The sequence below is a fragment of the Pagrus pagrus genome, assembly GCF_965226575.1.
Source record: "Pagrus pagrus genome assembly, chromosome: 14".
In the NCBI taxonomy this organism is placed as follows: Eukaryota; Metazoa; Chordata; class Actinopteri; order Spariformes; family Sparidae; genus Pagrus; species Pagrus pagrus.
Window position 1 is genome coordinate 236,870 of NC_140198.1, and position 18,231 is coordinate 255,100.

The 18,231-nt window shown below is 44.1% G+C and overlaps 1 protein-coding gene across 3 annotated transcripts; it reads right to left on the reverse strand.

The window, feature by feature from the left end:
- Positions 1–151: 151 nt before the first annotated feature.
- Positions 152–16,207, reverse strand: emsy (EMSY transcriptional repressor, BRCA2 interacting). 3 transcript variants are annotated; one of them, XM_084374135.1, is made up of 20 exons: positions 15,998–16,207; positions 14,777–14,885; positions 14,283–14,382; positions 14,122–14,196; positions 13,843–14,018; positions 13,609–13,764; positions 12,258–12,517; positions 11,937–12,174; positions 11,380–11,589; positions 11,101–11,250; positions 10,759–10,932; positions 10,544–10,680; positions 9,308–9,481; positions 6,723–6,915; positions 6,461–6,628; positions 5,608–5,763; positions 4,185–4,354; positions 2,906–3,460; positions 1,424–1,819; positions 152–1,004 (listed from the first exon to the last, which is right to left on the reverse strand). In XM_084374135.1, exons 1-20 carry the CDS (start codon positions 15,998–16,000, stop codon positions 822–824), a joined length of 3,783 nt encoding a protein of 1,260 aa, XP_084230261.1. In that variant the 5' UTR covers positions 16,001–16,207; the 3' UTR covers positions 152–821. The 3 variants fall into 3 exon arrangements, with proteins under 3 accessions (XP_084230261.1, XP_084230262.1, XP_084230260.1); XM_084374136.1 differs by having other exon boundaries at positions 1,424–1,822; positions 9,308–9,472; positions 15,998–16,206; XM_084374134.1 differs by having other exon boundaries at positions 1,424–1,822; positions 15,998–16,206.
- Between the last annotated feature and the right edge of the window lie 2,024 nt (positions 16,208–18,231).

An 18,231-nucleotide genomic window follows, 5' to 3' on the forward strand; every position in this document is an offset into this window, starting at 1 on the left:
AAAGAAAAGATTCAATTTAATTTGAATAGTTTTTAACTTCGTAAAGATAAAAACTAAATGGGACTCAAAGATTATTGAGAGCAGAAGATCTTCAGTCAGATGATTTAAACACTGTGACCCGGTTCTGTCTGAATCACACAGGACGGCCCGACACGTTCTGCTCAGCTGGTTTATTGTGTTTACAGGTTAAATGATTTCATCAACTAGTCGTCTAGTCTGAAAAGTAGAAAACAAACGCAGCATAGTTGAAGCACACTATGCAGAAAGAAAGTGAACAGCAACGACTCATCTCCAGCATGTATCTTACAAAACAAAAGCTCCATGTTTATTACATCAGTCACACTCAACAGCTGGAACACTGCTGGACTCGGTCCTGGTCCTGGTCCACATTCAGTCTGATCCGGCTCGGTCCTCTCAGCTCAAACCTTTAAAGATTCACTTCAGTCAGAAGAAAACACTGTTCATGTGTAAAAGCTTCAGATCATCAGGTGAACACATCAGGTCCAAACATCTGCCTGAATGTCCGTCTGTGAAACTCTGGACAAACAACATAAAGACTTCAGCTCTGAGTCTCGGACTTGAAGCTCAGGTGATTCTGTCCAGCAGAGTCCTGCAGGAGGAACACTGGACACACTGAACGCTGACGTGACGAGTGTGTGGAGGCTGCTGTCCAACTCAAACTGATCGTCACCTCACTGACGTTGGCTGAGGACAGGAAACAAACTCATATTTACACAGAAAGCAGTTCTGCTCTTCATCTATAGAACAGCTGGTCAGTCTCTGTTCTGATCCAACGGATCAGCTCTGCCACCTCACAGGCTCTACGGCTCGTCAGGTGGACTGGCAGCGGCGGCCTCGTCGTTGCTGCTGTCCACCTCCTGCTCCATGGGGCTGTCCTCCTCCAGCTGCTGGCTGGTGTAGTTGGTGATCTCCAGGAAGCCGCTGGGCTCCACCACCACGTTCGACTGGCTGGAGTCGGGCAGGATAGAGTACTGAGGGATCACCTGAAACACATCCAGGTTTCTGTCAGGTCACAACCTTTATCATAAACGGATCACAATAAAAACTGTTGAGTTTAACACAATCAAGCGACAGTTCAACATTTTGTGACGATGTTATTTAAGTTCACTGAGCTGAAGGAGCCGAAGCAGCTGTTCCACTGTGAAGCTCCAGAAATGTTTTGTACCAAACTTCACCTGACTTTCATCAGCACGGAGGGAGGAGGTGATGAATTTGAGTTTGAGTGAACTGTTCCTTTAAAGCTTTTATTTTGAAAACACAACATCTTTGACTGTCTATATAATGAGCGCAGTCTGATGTCATAAATATGTTTCAATAAAGAGGTGAAGAGCTCCGGCTGAAGCACTCCAGCTCCGTCATCTATCACATTATTAATATTAAATCTAAATATAGTGGACGTTACCTGGATGACCTCCAGGTCCTCCTTGCTCCTCTGGGCTGTCAGGCCCGGCATGCAGCTGAACTGCTGGCTCTTGGTGTGGTGGATGGAGGCTCCTGAGCTGCTGATGAACTGTCCTGAGTCCAGAGTCCCCGACACGGTCTGGACCTCCAGGCTCTTTCCCAGAGGGCCACAGTCACTGGACGAGTCCACCACCATGGGCTCGGTGCTGGGGTCGATCTCCGCCTCCATCATGGAGATCTTCAGGATGTCCGACACCGACGGCTTCTCTCCTGATGACCCGGAGCTCGACTCGGGGATCAGCTTGGCGGCGGCCTCGCCACTGCTGAAGACCGGAGATGAGTGGTGGGAGGAGCCAAAGGTGATCTTAGTGACGGTGGCGCTCTGTGTGATGATTGGCTGCTGTGGTGGAGATAAATGACAAGAAATTAAATAACTCCAACTGTCAGAAATATTGTACAGCGGTGAATAAATGAAGCTGCTGCGAGGTGTTTCTGTCTCGTGGTCACACACACACACACACACACACACACACACTGACCTACAGAGACCATGACGTCACACACACAGTTATTGGAAACAGAGCGGCTGTAAAACGTTGATTAAACGTCACAGACATCTCTTAACGTCTCTGAGCGTCTCTGAGCGTCTCTGAACGTCTCTGAACGTTTCCCTTCATTAAGATTGAGATTAAGATTGTCTTTATTTATCCAACAACGGGGAAATTCACATTACAACAGTTACATGTTTTATTGGTTGAGTCCAGTGTGACGGTCTGAGAGTCTCTGTGATTAAATCACTTCATCCTATTCATGTGTGCAGGGAGCAAACAGGAAGTCAGCTGACTTGGACACAGGAAGTCTCTGCCGTTCATCCTGTCAACCAGCTCAGCTACAGACGGACTCTACTGAGCATGCTCAGTGGGCTCAAACACAGGAAACAGTGCTGAAGCTCACAGAGGATTGTTCAGTGTAAGAACACAGTGAGACTTTCACAGGAATCAACAGGGAGCCATCTTTGAACACAGGGTCCAGCTCTACTTCACATCCTGCTGCCGCTGATCTAACGCAGACATGGAGCTGCAAACGTTTCAAGTATTTAAAGAAGATTTCTCTGATTCTTCAGACAGAGAGGAGAAGCAGCGCCTCTCACTCTTATAATGGGTTTCTCACTGCTCATCAGTCTGCAGCCTCTTCAAGGTAAACGTGAAGGGAAATGTTTTATTGTATCTGACAGGAAGTAGAAAAACCCAGCGGTTTCACATGGACCGGTGCCATCAGCTGTCTGAAGACAAAGTCATGATGACGATCAGTGAATTAAGTTAAGGCAGGAATTTCTAAGAAGAAGAGGAATACCCAATGACGACCTCGGGTATTTTATAATCCAGTAAATCACCTGAAGGTGAGTCTCTACACGTCTCTGAACACAGAGGGTATTTCCTCCTGCTGACAGAGCAAACGTCACAGTGTCAGGTGTCACACTCACCTGGCTGGAGGCGGGCTTGTCCGTGCTGACCGGGTGGTGTGCCTGCAGCGGAGGGGGGTGGGACATGGCGGTGTGCAGCGGTCTGTGGAGGGAGGTCGGGGCCTGCTGGAGTTTTGGGAGCTGTGGCGTCAGCAGAGGTTTGGTTGGCGTTCCCGGGCTGCTGACCTTTGTACCGGTCTGAGCAGGTGCTGTCACAGGTCGGTCTTTGGGACTCTGGGTCAGGGTCTGGACTTTGGGCTGACTCTGCTCTCTGAGCTTTGGGAGCTTCTTGGTCAGAGGAGGAGTGGAGGAGAAGGAGGTGGAGGAGGTGGAGGAGGAGGAGGAGGAGGGCTGGCTCAGCTGAGGTTTGCTATGCAGCTGCGGCGGCGGAGGCTGGATGGAGGCGGAGCTCTCTGTCTGACTCAGGGCAGGCTGACTGGCTGCAGACAGGCTGGTCTGCTTCACAGGGTCGGCAGCTGATTGGCTGGAGCGGTAAAACAAACCAGTCTGAGGGTCCAACGTGTCTCCTTCCATCTCACTGACCTCCAAAACTGACTCCGGCTTACTGTCAGAGGGCTGACACACAGACACCACAGAAGAAGAAGTCAGAACGATGACGACACGACTTAAACATCAAATATTCAACGTTCACAACGTGTTTGAACGTAAATGCTCGAGGACATCTGCAGCTTGATTCAGAGATTCTGTCCAATAAGCTGTTCGGCTCATTTCTGTGGCCGATGTCAAAACAAAGTGTATAAAACTCTCATATCAAGACTTCTGTGACAAACACACGTGACAGAGTATATATAAAACTTATAGTCTGACATGAGCTGAAGAGCAGCACAAAAATTCAACTTTACAACTTTATTCAGTCATTCAGCTGAAAACTGGGTCAAAACTTAACATCCATCTTTAAATCTGACCCGAGTGTTCTGGTCAAATCCTGAAGGTTTGTGTCCAGTAATCAAAGATCAAATCATTTCTGTCCCTGATCTTCATCAGAACCACAGATTATTATTATTATTATAATTAAACTTCAGACTCCACCGGCTCGATGTGGAGCTCACTGTGTCAGAGTCAGCTCCACATGAGAACACTGACCCGACACTGACCCGTGTGCTGGTTAGAACCAGCAGTGATCAGTGACGACGTGGTTCTGGAGCTCTGACATCTCAACAAGCATAAACATGCCGAGGTTCTGATGGATCACGCTGTCTCATGTTTGTTTACATGTTTACAACATGTTGGTCCAGTAAACAAACACCAGAGGAGTGTGTGTGTGTGTGTGTGTCCTCACCATGATGTGACTGACATGTGACGCTGCTGCAGCTGCAGACACAACAGCTGGTTTGGTTACCACGGTAACCACCTGACTGCTGCTGCTTTTGAAAGGCTTCACCAGCTGCTGATTGGACGACATGACCATGTCATCACCCTCCGAGGACACGCCCACTCTGCTGACTTTACCTGGAATAACACACACACACACACACACACGCACGCACACGCGCACACACACACACACACGCACACACACGCGCGCGCGCACACACACACACACACACACACACACACACACACACACACACACACACACACACACACACACACACACACGCGCACACACAGTTTGTTCCAGTGAATTTCTGAGCTGATGACCAAAACAGGAAGTGCTCTCTGTTGATGATGTCATGTATTTTTTTCAGGGTACTTAAACTTCACTTGAGTAACTTCATCTAATTAATAACATTGGTTACATACACAATGTCAATAAACTCATGGATTATTATGGATTAATCACAATATACAGTCATTAAAATGAGCTGCTACATTAGTGAATTATAATCCAGTAATATAATGTCTATTACTCTAAAATGGGACATTTAAATGAGAAATTTTACTTGTATCAGAGTATGTATACACTATAGTAATGTTACTGAAGTAACAGAGTATATCTATCACCTCTGCATATATATATATATATATATATATATATATATATATATAACACTACACTGACCGACCTACTGGCGGCTCTGAGTCCCCCTAATAGACTTCCCCCAGGTTAGTTTCAAACTGCGCAGGTTTCTTGGAGAATTGGGATTGGATGATGGCAAGATTGTGGGTGTTAACAGTGAGAAATATGGATGATGGGGCGGTGATGTTATTATGACAGCCGGTCATTACAAGGTCTATAGGAAACCAATCTAAATGCTGATGGTGTCATTATTCTACAGCCATTACATTGTGCAAACCACACTTGTCTTAGTAAAGTAAAAATGAGCACCTCCCGTTGTAAAGATCGGCAGCAGACTGTCGACGTGTCGTACCTGCTGCTGTGTACTCTGTGCTGGAGAGCTGTATATCAGATCTGTGGTATGTACAGTATATACAGTATATACAGTAGACACAGTAGACACAGTACTGTATATGATGCAGCAGACCGTCGACGTGTCGTACCTGCTGCTGTGTACTCTGTGCTGGAGAGCTGTATATCAGATCTGTGGTATGTACAGTATATACAGTATATACAGTAGACACAGTAGACACAGTACTGTATATGATGCAGCAGACCGTCGACGTGTCGTACCTGCTGCTGTGTACTCTGTGCTGGAGAGCTGTATATCAGATCTGTGGTATGTACAGTATATACAGTATATACAGTAGACACAGTAGACACAGTACTGTATATGATGCAGCAGACCGTCGACGTGTCGTACCTGCTGCTGTGTACTCTGAGCTGGGCTCGGCCTCGGAGCTGGAGGGTCTGGGAGACTCGGGGCTCGTCTTCTTCTCCTGGCTCAGCTGGATGGGGACGGCCATCTGACTGAGGTCGATGGTGTGCTGTCTGGGTTTGGCCTCTCCCTTCTCCTTCACTGCACACAGCACACACAACACTACAAGTTATTATAAAATTCTGATTCAGTCAGAAACTGTTTAACTTGGTGTGAAGCTGCTGCTAATGAAACTCAAGACTTCCTGCAGCTGTTTCACATTAAAAGCCTGCCAGCAGAGGAAGGGATCGTGGCCTCTGACCCACTGAGAGGCTTTTAATGTGAAACATCTGTGCAGGAAGTGTCGAGTCTGACCGATGGTATCCTAACAGAGATAAAGAGAACAGAGCAGAACTAAAGGACCCTTAACTGTGAAGACTACAGTGAGAACAGCAACACAGTAAAGGGTCATTCCACAGTTTTATACTTTAAAGTGTGTTTACTGTGTCTGAGAACAAAGTCCTCTAACGTCTTTGTGTCTCCAGATGAAGCTGGATGTAATCTGATAAACTGCCTCCAGTGACATCACTGAGTGGCTCAGCTGCATTGTGGGTGATGTAGGCTGAGCTGAATCACATGTATTACTTCAGGGGAATCACACTCATCTACAAACTGTGACCACAATCAGATGTTCTGTGGAAATCATCAACCAGTTCTACAGGTTTGGTGAGCTCAGCCTGACATCACCACTGTGGGACTGCTGGAGTCAGCAGGGGCACAGGTGATACAGGTGATACAGGTGATACAGGTGCTGCAGGTACTGCAGGTGCTGCAGGTGGTCCAACCTCCATCTCCTCACCTGTGGTCTGCTGCAGCTCCAGCAGGGCTTTGATGGTGGACGTGGCAGACTGGGCCTCTCCAGCAGAGACCTCCTGGTAGATGATGGTGGGACTGGACTCCACAGACACTTCCTGTTCTGTCCAATCCTGCTCTCTGGAGGACACCACGTGCACTACAGGCTGAGGTTCTGAGGGATGATGGGAACAGTGACAGTTTAAACTTCTGGTTCTGGTTGATGTGAGCGGGTCATCTCGTTAATGGATACAGTAAACTGAAGTTACCCTGAGTGCTGCCGTGAGACGTCTCTCCTGTGGAGCTGCTGGACTCTTCCTTTGTGGACCCGTCCTGTCCGGAGGTCTGAGCCTGACCCAGGTCAGCCGATCGGGTCACCTGCTGCAGCGTCTCCGTCACCAGCTGCCTCGTCTGTTCGCTCACCATCGCCGTCTGGAAGACTGGCTTCGGTTTGATCAGAACCTGAAGAGAACCAGAGGAACAGATGGCACACATTTATTATTGATCATTTATTGTTGATCATTTATTGTCATTCAACATGATGAGTTATAGAAAAGTGAATGATATTTATGTGATCTGAGACAAAGTGGAGTTTTAATGTTTCTGGATGTTTTTACTTTCAGAGACTTAATTAATTTATTAATCAATAAAACTTTGCTCAGTAACGAACTGGTTTTCAGTCTCAGTCAGTCTGATGACTCAATGATTCACTGGGCTCATCGTGCTGGTAATTAATTAGTTATTGTGACAGAAGATATAATAAATATCAGCACCCATTTTGTAACACTAACTTTATTTTCCTCCTAAATACAAATATATGGATACATGCATGAACTTTTACAGAGTGTCTAACATTAGCTGAGAAAGATGCAAACACATGTAAAACAAGTGTGACAGTATTTTGTCATGTAACCATGAGATGAAGCCTGCGTACTGGGGTTACATAAAGAGGATTTTTTTTCTTTAGGATTGTTAAAAAAGAATAAATTCAGGATTCAAACTGATTTATATTTTAAATACAACTAAATGTTGTGGAAACTCACTAATATTTGACTGGAAACAAAATAAATATTCGTGACATCAGAAGTGAAGTTCAGACAGCAGGACGACAAGTCGACGACACTGACGAGACAAAGTGACGTTCACTCAAAAACAAGTTGTTCTCATCACTGACAGCAGATCACAACGACAGGTCTCTTACTCAGGAACAACAAGTCATATTTCTGTCAGCTTTTCCGTCACATAAATTAATGTGAAGCTGGTTTAATATCACAGCTGCTGTCAACAGTCATGACTGGAAACAGTTTTATGATGGTGTGAGTGTCAGATGTGGTTGCTGGTTTACAGCTCAGCAGATCATCAGTGTGGGTGTTGAGCTGTACTTCAGTACTACGACTGACTCACTGACCTCGACTTCCCTTTAAAACTGAAACAGAAACTGAACTCAGGCTAAATTTAGATTTCTGTGGTTTCTAACGATGACGTCATGTTTGGATGCGATCATTCAGCAGAAATTAAATGTTATATTTATTTACATAATGCTGGTTCAGATGGTTTTATAGAGCTTTACCCTCATACATCAGGTTTAAAAACCACCTATACACCAGCGTGTTGGGATTCACCCTGTCACAATATCATCTGTTCATTACACTCAAATTCCCCCAATTCATTTAGAGAGGAGTCAGATATCACTCTGGTTATCACTTCTCTGTGGCTCCTTCTCTTTAAATCACTTGATCACTTTCAAATCCCACATCACTCACAAATAGATGATGTTCTACAGAACCAATATTGTTTCCATGAGTTAAAATAAAAATCCACGGGAAGTGAGACGAACCCACAGACCTGTGACTCCATTTACACACCTGTTGTACCTCTGACAGGGGGCAGCACTGAGCGCTGAGTACACATGATTCATTACAAATCAAATAACAAATCAATAAGAGCAGATCTCTGGAGGATCCACCACACAGCACCACACAGCACCGTCACAGCACCATCACAGCACCGTCACAGCACCACACAGCACCATCACAGCACCGTCACAGCACCTTTACAGCACCACACAGCACCGTCACAGCACCGTCACAGCACCACACAGCACCGTCACAGCACCACACAGCGCCACACAGCACCACACAGCACCGTCACAGCACCTTTACAGCACCACACAGCACCGTCACAGCACCACACAGCACCGTCACAGCACCACACAGCACCACACAGCACCACACAGCACCGTACTTTCTGGTTTCTTTCCTCCTCTGTGACAGTAAACTGAATATCTTTGAGACACTTTAGAGACCAAACAACTGATACAACACTAAATAAAGAGATTAATTGTTGGTTGGAGCTGTGAAACAGCTGACTGCAGGTTTAAAATACCCGCTCAGACACAATGACGCCTGACAACTTCTATTTAGGACTCATTTCTGTCCATGTGGAGGAAGTAAATGGAGGAAGAGTAAAGGTCGGTGTTATACAGTTATCAGCTCAGAGAATGGGGGATTTTTCTCTTCTGTTTAAACTCTTTGTTGAAATGACTGAATGTCAGTTTCTACAGAAATCAGAGCAGCTGTCATCAGATTAATGACTCTTCTCGTGTTATTTCTTTATAGTTACTACCTGCAGCAGGTCATATGAGAATACACCGTGAACAGTCCCATGATGACCTCACTGACCTGTGGTCAACCAGGACCTCATGTTAACAACATCTCATGTTAAATCTCAGACCCACACTGAGAGAGGAAGATGTGTGACTGGTGAAACTCTTCAGAGCTTTGGATTGTTGGAATAAAAGAAGAAAACACAAAATAAAGACACAAGCAGGTGATGTGATCTGTTGGTGTCTCACCTGAGTCTTGCCCTGCTGGCCGTAGACGATCTTGGTGGGGATGATCTTGGTGGCGGTGGACGTGGAGCTGGAGCTCAGGCCTTTGGGCTGGGTGACGATCATCTTGGTGATCGGTCTGGAGGCTGTGATGATCGCTGGTTTGGTCCCCTGAACTGCCTGCAGGCCCTTCTCACCCTGACACACACACACACACACACACACACACACCACAATACACATACACACACCACAATACACATACACATACACATACACACCCACACACACCACAATACACATACACATACACACACACCACAATGCACACACACACACACACACACACGTCTTGTATGAACATCACTATTCATATTTAATTTAACACAAGTTACATCAGAATCATAAAAACTGTGCTGACCACAAACACACCGCAGTGATAAAATCTGAACAATGTTTCCTGTTTCACTCTTTGTGCTAAGCTAAGACAAGCTGAGCTAAGCTAACCAGCTGTGTGTGAACAGAGAGGCAGTTCAAAGCTCTTATCTCACATCTTGTTTAAATCATTTTATTTGTTTTTTTTTTTATTATACTTTGTTTGTATGTGGTCAGTTTGTCCCGACTCTGCAGAGCACGTCTGTCCTGCATCTGAACCTTTAGCTGGAACACTGTTTTTACTGTTAACATCTCAACACTGCTGTGAAGGAGAAAATCCTCAGTGTTTGTCTTCAAGGTAAAGTAATGTCTAGAGTGTCTGACCAGTCTCCACTGGTCTTTCTCCACTGGTCTGTCTCTACTGGTCTGTCTCCACTGGTCTGTCTCCACTGGTCTGTCTCCACCGGTCTGACAGCAAATAACATCTTTACTGACCCCTGCTGGTTTTATCCAGACACAGTCACGTACATGAGCTCCAATCAACATCAGTTATTAGTCAATTATTTATAGTTGTGTTATAGTTTTTGCACAGATCGTCGTCAGTGACATCAGTTTATCTCTTTATAATATTATCTCTAGTGTTTCTCACATGCTTGTATTTTTTATATTTTAACTCGGAGCAGAAGACAAGAAGAATTTTACTGTCCAGAGAAAAAAACTTGTCTTAAACTGAACACACGACAAAGATTATCAAAAACAAAACCTCAGATGTCACAGCTTCCTTCACTTTCTCACAGATCTGAAGACCAGAGTCTAACGTTGTGGCTGTCGTTGTATTGATTACTGATGATCAATAAATGCCAGCATCTAGATGGAGTGACTGACCCCGGCGTTGAGCAGCGTGGTCACCACGTTCTTGCCCGGCAGGCCCTGGATGGTTGCTCCTTTCCCTGTGGTCTTCTGGACCACGATGACATTTGGTTTGGAGGTCATGGGGATGGTGGTGATCTTGGTGGTAGTGCCTGCAGCAGCAGTGAGGATTATATTTAATGTGATGAAGTAAGATGTCATCATTAACAGATCTGTTCAGAGTGACTGACCTGACACGATGTTACTGCTGATGATCTTTCCTCCCAGCGTGGCCAGAGACTTGGGCACCACGGTGATGATGCTGCCGCTGGTTGTCTTCACGTAGGTGGTTCCTCCGCTGGAGGCTGAGATCCTCGCTCCGAGGCCGGGGCTCACAGTGGGCCTGGTGTAGGTGGCCTGGGTCGCTGCAGACACACACATACACATGTATATTTATATATATACTGTTATATATGTCTAATAGACAGGCCCGGGTACAAGACTGCTGTACTTGGTTCTGTTTACTTGTTCTCTGATCAGATTTGAAGGAAACAGCTGAGATGTCTGACAGGACGTAGACTGAGCTGACTGACCTGTTGGCTGAGTGACCAGCTTGGTGGTCATGATGGCTCCGTTGCTACTGACAACCATGATGGGGGAGGAGCTGCTACTGGACAGAGCCACTGATGAAGGTTTGGGCAGGATTTTACTGGGCTGAACCTGCTGAGTGATGATCTTCACTCCTGTGGAGGAAAGAAACTCTTATATAATATATATATATTATAATCTTATAAACTGCAACACTTCAAGAAGATTCACAGTCATATTATATCTATTTATAGACAGACAGGTGACGTCATGTGTCACCTCACCTGACTCCTGTTTGATCTGGATGGTGGGTTTGGCTGATCCAGGTGAGCTGCTGCTCTGACTCACACCTGCTCCCACAGGTGAGCTCTGCTGCAGCTGTTTGGGTGACTGCTGTTTGGGGAACTGAGCCAGGATCTGAGCAGGTGAGCCCACTAGAGTCTTTGGTGAAGGAAGTCTGGCTGAGGCCACCTTCACTGCAGCCGAGGCAGCACCTGAAACAGTAAGCGGACACACAGCTGCTCACACAGGTCGGCAACACGAACAACACAAACATTACTTCAAATCAATCACTGTAAATGCTAAGCTAAAAGCGTTAGCGTGCACCTCCTCTGAGGTCTGTTTTCAACAAGTCTGCAGCTGCTTCAGTTGTTCAAGAGAATGTTTTTACATTTCTAGGTGACCTGTCTGTGACAATGTTGAGCAGCTGATGTGTGTGTTGCCTGTGTGTGTGTTGCCAGTGTGTGTGTTGCCAGTGTGTGTGTTGCCTGTGTGTGTGTTGCCAGTGTGTGTGTTGCCTGTGTGTGTGTTGCGCTGGTTGCTCTATAGATGTTTAACCTACATGTTGCCATAGTCGACATGACTACGGAGGGTGTGGAGGAGACCACGGAGGTCACTGCGACGGTGGTAGCGTTGGAGGAGGGGCTGGAGCTGGCGGGGAACACCACTGTCTGTTTGTGGGTGGGCGTGGTCAGCATGGAGGTGGAGCCCAGCTTGGACATGGCGGCGGCGTTGTTGTGAGACTTGGACAGGATGTTGGGCACAAAGTTGGAGCTGGGAGACGTGGTGACGATGATGACCTGGATGAAGACGAGACATTTTTAAACGGTGGACAGAGACGTGCTGAGGAGCATCACAGCAGGTGAACAGGTGCAGCTCTCACCTTCTGGGTGGTGGTGTTGGTGGTCTGGATGGTGGGCTTGGTGAAGGTGATCTTGACGGGGGACAGGTGAGGCGGCAGAGAGTTGGCGATGCTCTGCATAATGTTGCTCATCTTGGGGCTGCCGCTCACCGGCACCGTGATGTTCTTGGACACCTGTGGCGACACCTTGGTCACCTCCTTCAGCATCACCGGAGACGAGCTGGACGAGTTGGTCCGACGCCGCTTACGAGGCTTTTCGTCTTCGTCCGAACAGCTCACACCTGAGAGGGAAGATTACGTCATTAAATATTTTGTAAGATATTAAAACATTTTTGTTGAAAGTCAACTTGATTGAAAATAAACCTAAACCATTAATCTATATCCAAACTGTCACATCATGACTGCTGATTCATTATCTGGAAATCATCTAATCAATTAATCAACTAGTTTGTTTCTATTCATGTGTCATTCCAAACTAAGAAAACACTGGAAAGATTAAAATCATTAATAAACAGTGAATATTGTTAAAGTTCCTCTTCATTATAGCTGAAAACCAGAAAACCAGTCGATTCGAAGAACTGAAATAACGACTGACATGTTGAGTGTTGATGATGTGCAGACACCAGCTGTGTAACGCTGTTCATCCAACAGATGTTCAGAAGTTTGGTCAGAACTTTAAATCCATCAGGAGAAACACAAAGCTGTCATACACTGTAAAAGGTTTACATCAGGACAGCAGTTTGGTTCAGCTGGTTGATGTTTAAATCACTGAGTAAAAGGTAAATAAGCCTTGCAGCGCCCCCTTCAGGCCGAGCAGGACGTTCCTGAAGGTTTGGCTTAAATCCTGACATGCTGACTCAGAACAGATTCATGCTGTCTGCAGGTATTAGACACTTCGGTTTCATGGTTAATCTACAAGTATAAAGTAACATAATAAACAAGACATTCAGTCGTAGGTTTAAAGATGTGTAATATCAGAAACGTTCACACTGAAGAGCTCCACTCGTTTTGACTAAAAGAAATTAAGTAATTAAGTTTGTGTCATTAAGACGTCATACATTCAGATCTGATGACTTTTAAGGCTGAATATTTATAAAATTTACATTTTATGACTTAACGATTTAAAAGACCTGCAGACATCCTGATTATATTAAAGTAATTGTAACAACTGAGAACAACAGCTGGAGAAAGAATGCATCTCCAAACCTTCAACTATATGAAGTGTGAGATGAAGCAATGATGTGAATAACTGTGGTCTCACATTCAAACACATTTATCTACAATAACCTCTCAGCTGACACTCGTCTGTTTCACAGCTGCTTCCATCTAAACAGATACTGTAGTTCAGACTGGTTTTGTGATGTGGACTCACTCTTGACGTAGACGGTGCTCCCACTGGGCAGCACCACCACGTTGGATGAAGGACTGGGAGGTCTTGGAGACTTCACGGTCGCTCCGATGGCTCCACTGATGGCAGTGGCACTGGTGGAGGTGCAGGTGGTGCTCGTGTAGGAGTAACATACAACCACTGAGGGAGGAGATTAAACACTCAACGTCTCATCCGTTTTAAACACTCTCAGTCAGATACAAAGAGACGCCGACTCACCTTCTTTGTTTCCTGTTTCAGCCGGCAGCAGCAGGGAGGCGTTCTGATTGGCCGTGGCACTGGCCACTGCATTAGCGGTCACAGTGAAGGCTGTCTGAGGGACGAGCCTCGGCATCAGGGGGACCAGCCGCCGTCCTTCAATGGACCACTCAGACGAGCTGTTGGGACCTGACATGCTGAGAAACATCAGTCTGATCAGAACTGAGATCCAGCGAGTCAAAATGACTCAACATACAGCCGATGACATCACACCAGAGTTAACCTCATACTGTAACTCACTGGTACGCGATGGTGGTAAGGCGTTCATCATTGACAGCTCTGCGGACTTCAGCTCGATGACGCTCTGTGGAGATACTGAGAGGACGGGACAGAATCTTAAATAAGAAAAGTTCATCTGCAAATATTGAAGAGAAGTTTCAGAACATGTGGAGACTAACTACCCGAGGATCTTAGTGAGCTCTCCCAGCAGGTCCTTCTTGTCCTTCGTTAGGTCTCCTTGAGCACGTAGGGCACTGATCACCCCAGCGTACGCCTCCAGCTCTGAGACACACACACACACACACATCAAACACACACACATCAAACACACACCAACACCAGGCAGCACTGCAGCAGGTTGTTCATGTCCAACGTTTTACGTGTTGTGTGACACAATGTGACACTGAAACACCAAAATAAACTCAAACATTAAATTCTTGGACAGATTAAGATTCTTGCACCAGCTTAGTTTTATAGACTCTGTGTGTAAAAACACTGTTTACAGTTTTGGTACTATTCATTTATAGTATTACATTTTATTTACATAGCACTTTTTTGGCAATGTTACAAAGTGCTTTGCAAAAGAAAATGAAAGCAGACAAGGCAGAAGAATAAAGGACATGTACACAGAGGAAGTAAAAAGACTCGTCAAACATTTACTGTGTGATGATCTCACCCAGTTTGCGGAGGATCCGTTTGCACTCGTCTCTGCCGAGGTCGAGGATGGTGGGCCATACCACCGGCATGGTACCAGTCAGGACCGGCTTCTCCAGCTGAATCATGGGCTGAGTGCACACAAAACAATCATACAGGTAAGAACGAGTGTACTGCTGCAGCATGCTGCTTCCTTTTAGAGACGTTCAACAAGACTGACAGACATTGACAGCTGGAAGTCGTTCATTCTGATCACATACGGTGACATCACGTCCAATGATGTCGTATGATGTTAGAAACGTGAACGTTTGTTATACAAGTTTACTTTATAGAAAGGAAAAACTTTACTGTGCTCATATTTGAAGTTAAACTGGTCATTATATATCAACATTATATTGATATACAACTCTCAATGAAAACACCTTTAAGCTGTGGACTGAGGAGATCATCCTCCTGATGTTTGTAGGATGAACTAGAATAAATGAGTGAGCAGGTTGAAGCTGATGTTCAGCTACACACACTGAACTTGTCAGTGGGATCAACACATTGTTGGTTTCAGACTTTACATGCAGTTTGTTGACAATGAGACAAACACAAATGTGACTGGACTCGTACTTCAAAGATATCAAACCAAACTCATTTACAAATCCAGCAGTTTAAATTCATCTTGACTAATGGCACAAGCGAATTCAGGAGCTTGCACATCTCAGGATATATTTCACAGTGAGGCTCCTTTATGTTTTAATAAAGTCTCTCCAGCTGAACCACAGACCAGTACCACCCACCACAGGAGGTCTCGGTCACTGGGCGTACCAGGCCAACCAACACAAAAGTGGAGGTTTTGTTTACATCGAATAATAATTATTGTGCCGAATGTAACAGACGATCCTGGTTTTTCGCGAACCTGTGACTTTGTTCCAACAGGTTCCGACATTTGAGGAGAATCAGAGAGACATTTTTCTTATAAGTTTTCTGACTCAGATTCTGTCAGAACAACGGACAACACGGCTCGTAGCTAACGTTACTGGGTCTGCGTACAATGGCATTCATCAGATTATCCCCTGATCCACTGCAGTTATAACATGTAATAAGGTTGTAACGCATTAGTAACATGTTCAGATTAAAGTGTCGGACCCTGGCAGGCTGAACCTCCGACAGACAAACCTTACAGTTTGTTTCAGCTAGTATTGAAAACCTTTGCTTAGCTAGCTAGCTTTTTCTATGAGCCAAGTCAATGTCTTACCATCTGTTAGCAGGACAACTTCAAGGCCTTTGTAAATCCGACATCCGAACAAACATGTCTGACCATGAGAGTATTATATAAACTAACACATCATGTATTATTGTGGAATAAATAAAGCCGACAGAAGGTGTAGTGTTGAGGCAGCGTACTGCTGTTTATGTTTCTGTTAGCTAGCTGCGGCTGGCCTCTGGATGGAGCAGCTTCTTCTTCATGGGATTTATCGCGACCCTTCTTCTTCTTCTTCTTCTTCGTCTTCTCTGTGGCGCAGTACTGCCACCTTCAGACACATACACAGAACACGTTGATAATGCTGCCAAATGACACATTAAAAACACTAAACAAATAATAATATCATAATAAAATGATGAAAATACACACGAATAACTCAAATTTTACCACAACATTACTTAAAACAGGAACACAGGGAGCTCACTACAGATATAAATCAGTTTACAGTCAACAAAATAACCGTAAAACAACAACTTTACAGCTGGTTAATGTCTTCAGAGTGTCAGGTCTGTCCACTTCAGTGTGTCATCATTATAAAGCAGAGTGCTACAGAGAGAAGACACACAACAGTCACACATGTTACCCTCAGAGATAGCTTCTTTGTTTCTTTAACAACATCTCACAGACATGTTCACACCTGTGGGAACCTTTACTGTGAACTGTCTGTAGGAAACGTTTGTTTCTTCCATTTGTTCCCTCACACTGACTCTTCCTGTTTAGTGATGATTAAATATTCAGATTTCATGTCACAGGTTAGAGTCGGTGTTGAACACTAGATGTCAGAGTTTCTCATTTTAAAGGTTAAAGGAGTCCATCTTGTGTTCACGTTTGCAGGATTGAATTATTTTCTTAATTATTACTGATATTTGTTATGTTGTATTGGTGATAAAATGTCTTCTATGTCATCTCTAATGACCTGTGTGTGCTTTATTTTGTCTCATTCGTGTTTCTCTTATTTAACAGTCTCATATATAAGTCCTACACAAACAGGAACATATAGAATCAGAATCAGAATCAGAAAGAGTTTTATTGCCAAGTAGGTTTTCACATACAAGGAATTTGTTTTGGTCTCGAAGGTGCATGTGCCAAACAATAAACAATGAACAATAAACAAAAAAATAGACAACATAAATACGAGACAGGCAGAACCATAAGTGATAACAAAGGGAAAGAGATATGTAATCACATGTCTCTCATTAGTGCAAGATTACTGTATGGTGTCAGCAAGAGGTAGAGACATTTTCAGTTTCAGTGTCAGTGTCATATAGAACATAGACAACAAACAGATCATATAGAACATCCAGAACATATAGAACATCCAGAACATCCAGAACATATAGAATATACAGAACATATATAACGTATAGAACATCAAGAACATATAGAACATCCAGAATATATAGAACATATAGAACATCCAGAATATATAGAACATATAGAACATCCAGAACATATAGAACATACAGAACATATAGAACATCCAGAACATATAGAATATACAGAACATATATAACATATATAACATCCAGAACATATAGAACATCCAGAATATATATAGAACATATATAACATCAAGAACATCCAGAACATCCAGAACATATAGAACATCCAGAATATATAGAACATATAGAACATCCAGAACATATAGAGCATCCAGAACATATAGAACATCCAGAACATCCAGAACATATAGAGCATCCAGAACATATAGAACATCCAGAACATATAGAATATACAGAACATATAGAACATACAGAACATATAGAACATAAAGAACATAGACAACAAACAGATCATATCGAACATCCAGAACATATAGAACATCCAGAATATATAGAACATATAGAACATCCAGAATATATAGAACATATAGAACATACAGAACATATAGAACATCCAGAACATATATAATATACAGAACATATATAACATGTAGAACATCCAGAACATATAGAACATCCAGAATATATAGAACATCCAGAACATATAGAACATACAGAACATATAGAACATCCAGAACATATAGAATATACAGAACATATATAACATATAGAACATCCAGAACATATAGAACATCCAGAATATATAGAACATATAGAACATCCAGAACATATAGAACATCAAGAACATCCAGAACATATAGAACATCCAGAATATATAGAACATATAGAACATCCAGAACATATAGCGCATCCAGAACATATAGAACATCCAGAACATCCAGA